Below are 3,929 nucleotides of genomic sequence, written 5' to 3'. Positions count from 1 at the left end.
GTACAACATCTTTTCAGCAGCTTAGCTGCAGAGGCTGCTCTTTCTCCCCTGAGTTGTTGTCCTACCAGTATCCTAGCCCTCTCCACAGACTCACTTCTCCCTCCTCTTCCTTCCTCCCACCACCTCCTAGCTGTTCTCAGAGTGCTGTAGCCAGGAGTATTTGGTCAACAAAAAAGTCTCAATTTTCTGATCGTGTTTTTGTTTTGTTTTGGTATTATTTTTGTCTTATCAGCTTGGATTTTGTGCATTTTGTTTGCAAGAGGGAAGGAGAAGGTGTGGGTATTGGGTGGGAGGTAAGTAGGTAGGTAGGATCTGGGAAGACTTGCAGGAAATAAAAAAATATGATTAAATGATGTTGCATGAATAAAAACATTTTAACCTAGCATTTTGTCTATGATCTTTTCTGGTTGATTTTTATTTATAGTGTGAAGTAAGACTTCTACCTTTCCCTTTGCATGTAGTTTCCCCAAGTCTCTTTGCTGGAAATAATTAATTTTTTCTCATGAGTCTGATTGTTTTCATTGTCATAAGTATATGTGTGACCTATGTGACTTCATTTTGAAATTTAAACTTTACCTCTGTTCCATAGATTTCTCCATATGAGCTTTGACTCCCACAGCTCAGCAGGAAGCTGTGAAATGGAGGACCCAAGCCACTCAGATTTGGTCTTCTCAAGACACTGTGGCCATGGTGGCCCCTCCAGTTTCCTTTAGAAGTTTAGATTCATTAGTCATAGTTTTGAAACACAGCACTTCATGTTTACAGGGAGGCATTGGAAAAAAGGGCTTTATTTTATGAGAATCACCATCATCACCCACTGAAAATCTTCCAGTCTAGGAACATGAGATCTCTATTTAGAGACTTTAATTACTTTTGAAATGGTTTGTATTTCTCAGGAAATATAGCTGGAGTGTTTTGTTTACATTGCCTCTAAGGATTTTGTTGTTTTTGAGGTTACAGTAAGTGGAATTGCCCAGTCCTTGCTTCAGAGAAAGGTTTTCTACAGCAGCGATAGGTACACTCCCACTCCATGAGGCTGCACTCAGGATGCAGCATGTTTGGAAGCAGCCCAAGCCAGGAACACAGCCTGCACATCTCCACCTAATGTGAGAAAGAGGGCAACAGTCTGCCCAGCGCGAGCTTGACATCCTTGTTCCTCAGTGTATAGATCAGGGGGTTCAGGGTCGGGCTGAAGACCGAGTACAGCACTGAAGTCACTTTGCTTCTTTCTGGGCTGTAGCTGGAAGCAGGACTGATGTAGGCACAGAACACAGAGGAATAGTACACACAGACCACGATGAGGTGGGAGGAGCAGGTAGAAAAGGCCTTCCTCTTGCCCTCAGCAGAGCGCATGCGCAGGATGCTGGCGATGATGTAGCCATAGGACAGCAAGGTGAGCGCGAAGTTGATGCCTCCATAAAAGGCATCTGCCACAAGAGTCATAATGCTATTCACGTATGTGGAGCTGCAGGAGAGCAGGAGGAGTGGGGGTATCTCACAGAAGAAGTGGGTGATGACCTTGGGGCCACAGAATGACAGCCGTGTCATCAGACCAGTGTGGACAGATGCATTCAGAGCACAGATGGACCACACACCCATAGCCAGGGCCCCACACATCTGTGGACTCATCCTGGAGCTGTAATGCAGGGGATAGCAGATGGCCACATAGCGGTCATAGGCCATGACAGTGAGAAGCAGAAGCTCAGAAGACAAGGACCACAGAAGGAAGAAGAGCTGGGCCATGCATCCCTTGAAGGAGATGGTGTTTTCCTCAGAGACTAGGCCAAGGAGTGCCTTGGGCAGCACAGAGGAGGTGCAGATAATATCCATGGTGGCCAGGTTGCACAGGAAAAAGTACATGGGGCTGTGGAGCCCAGTGCTGGAGGTGACCAAAACAATGATCACAATGTTGCCTATTAGAGCCATTGTGTAGAGGAACAAGAAGCAGCCTATCAAGAGAAGTCTTAGGCTAGTGTGCTCTGAGAAGCCTTCCAGCACAAACTCTGTTACTACTGTATGGTTGGGACTCAACATCTGTTTCACAACTGTGTTTATTGGCTTCTGAGAAAGTATCACAGTTTACCACTGCAAAGTCGGTTTCCAAACTTGAGCTTCTCAAATTTCTGTGCTGTCAGAAAGGGAAGAAGTGAATGTATTTCCTTCAAGGAAGCCTCTTGTCTTTTATTGCCTGTAGCATACCATTGGGAACCACATATATTTCATTCAGTTTTATTTTCCACCTAGAAACTTTCACCCCACTGGTTTGAATCAAGAGAGACATCTGTTCTTCCCTCAGCTTCTTGAACATTCTTCCACACCTTGACTCTTAGCTTCTGGGGCACTTTGTCTTTTCTTATATTTTGATACACATCTCAACCTGATAAATGACATTTCACATGGCCAAGTAGCCATGTATTTTTTGAATTTTACATACTATGATCTGTGACTTCTACTGTGATTGAAATTGTCCTGACTCCAACCTGCTTCAAATCTTTCACCCTAGAGAACATTTCTCAAAACCCACACCTAAAAATGCATCATACTTTTGTGGCCTTTTTGTCTCAGTTAATCACAGTAACTTGAAGGTCAGCATACCAATAACCGAAGTTACTCCCACTGTCTACACATATTTCTGTGTAGTTTCAATGTCCTTATACAGAAGTTCAACCTCAGCTACCCAGGTTTCAAGATGCTTTGTCTATGGAGCACAGCTCTGTCTCCTTAACTTGTTCTTACCTGTAGCCTATGCCTGTCATAGTCCTCAGTAGATTCCTGTTCTGTGAGGGAAGAATTGTGCTCCATATCTTCTTTCTTACCTCATCCTACTGGTCTTCCAAGCATGTAGCTATAGCTCTCCAACATTATAACTCTTGTTTTCATTGTCTTCAGCTGATTCATAATTTCTGGCTCCTTGTCATTTTTAACATTTCCAGTTTTCTCCTCTGTCACCCAAGGAGTGCAGCGAGTACACCTTAAGATAATTGATCCTTGGCCCCTAGGCAAATTCATTGTGTCTCCCCCAGTTCTTCAGTAAAATACCCTCTATTGACATAATATACTCACCTGACATCCTCCATTAGCCTTTTTCATAGGTTCCTCCACACTCACAGAACACCCCTATTTATAAGCCTGTTTGTGGCAATTATTTGAAGTGTTACTTCATTTTTTGATCACATTTTATCTCACATATCTCTTCCATAGTAATGCTCACAACCTACTTTTTCCACCTTAGTAGTAAATGTTGACTTTTAAACATTGTGTGTGCCTTCATTTCAAACTAGAGATGCTCAAATACAGTATTTACTCCCTGAAACCATGTGGACAGTGCTATTTCTGACCATGTCTGTCCTCCTACCTTCTATCCCATTGCACTAGAGAACATCAATGCACAGTTTGGTACTCTAAGGGGTTCTACAGAAACAAAATTACGAACAAAGTTCTCTAATATTCCTGACAGTTCTCAGGGTTTACCTCCCTCAGAGTACAGGGAGTGTTGGTGAAGATGGAGCTAAGGCAGAACTGGAGGAACAGACCTAATAGTAATTGGAACCTGTGAAAAACATGTGCTATACGGTATATTTCTCTAATATCAACAGCACATCTTTAAAATTCTGATTTACATAAAAAATAGTTAACCAATTTCTAAATGACACACCTAAGAAGAAATGACAGAGAATTGTAATATGCAGGGTGATTCGAAGACACCGACACATGTCCACGTACCTATGGACACCTGTTCTATTACAAAGACATAGAAACTACACACTAGAGAAAAGACAGTGCTGGTCAAACAGGACGGCTAAACATAGAGGAATGAAACTATTTCCTTATCTCTCAACCTGTACAAAATTCAACCCCAGGTGGATCAAGGACCTCAGCATAAGACCCAACACCCTGAAAATGACAGAGTAGAATGTGCTTCAACTCAT

The 3,929-nt window shown here is 42.7% G+C and overlaps 1 protein-coding gene across 1 annotated transcript; it reads right to left on the bottom strand.

Annotated features, from left to right (window-relative positions):
* Positions 1-1,101: 1,101 nt before the first annotated feature.
* Positions 1,102-2,034, bottom strand: LOC110540186 (olfactory receptor 13A1-like). Its single transcript, XM_021626998.2, has one exon. It carries the CDS (start codon positions 2,032-2,034, stop codon positions 1,102-1,104), a length of 933 nt encoding a protein of 310 aa, XP_021482673.1.
* Positions 2,035-3,929: the final 1,895 nt, after the last annotated feature.

Source organism: Meriones unguiculatus, chromosome 1, assembly GCF_030254825.1.
Source record: "Meriones unguiculatus strain TT.TT164.6M chromosome 1, Bangor_MerUng_6.1, whole genome shotgun sequence".
NCBI lineage: Eukaryota > Metazoa > Chordata > Mammalia > Rodentia > Muridae > Meriones > Meriones unguiculatus.
This window is presented reverse-complemented; position numbering and strand designations above follow the sequence as displayed.

Coding starts and splice junctions, on each gene's coding strand:
- LOC110540186 (XM_021626998.2), bottom strand. CDS start 2,034: ATGTTGAGTCCCAACCATACAGTAGTAACAGAGTTTGTGCTGGAAGGC.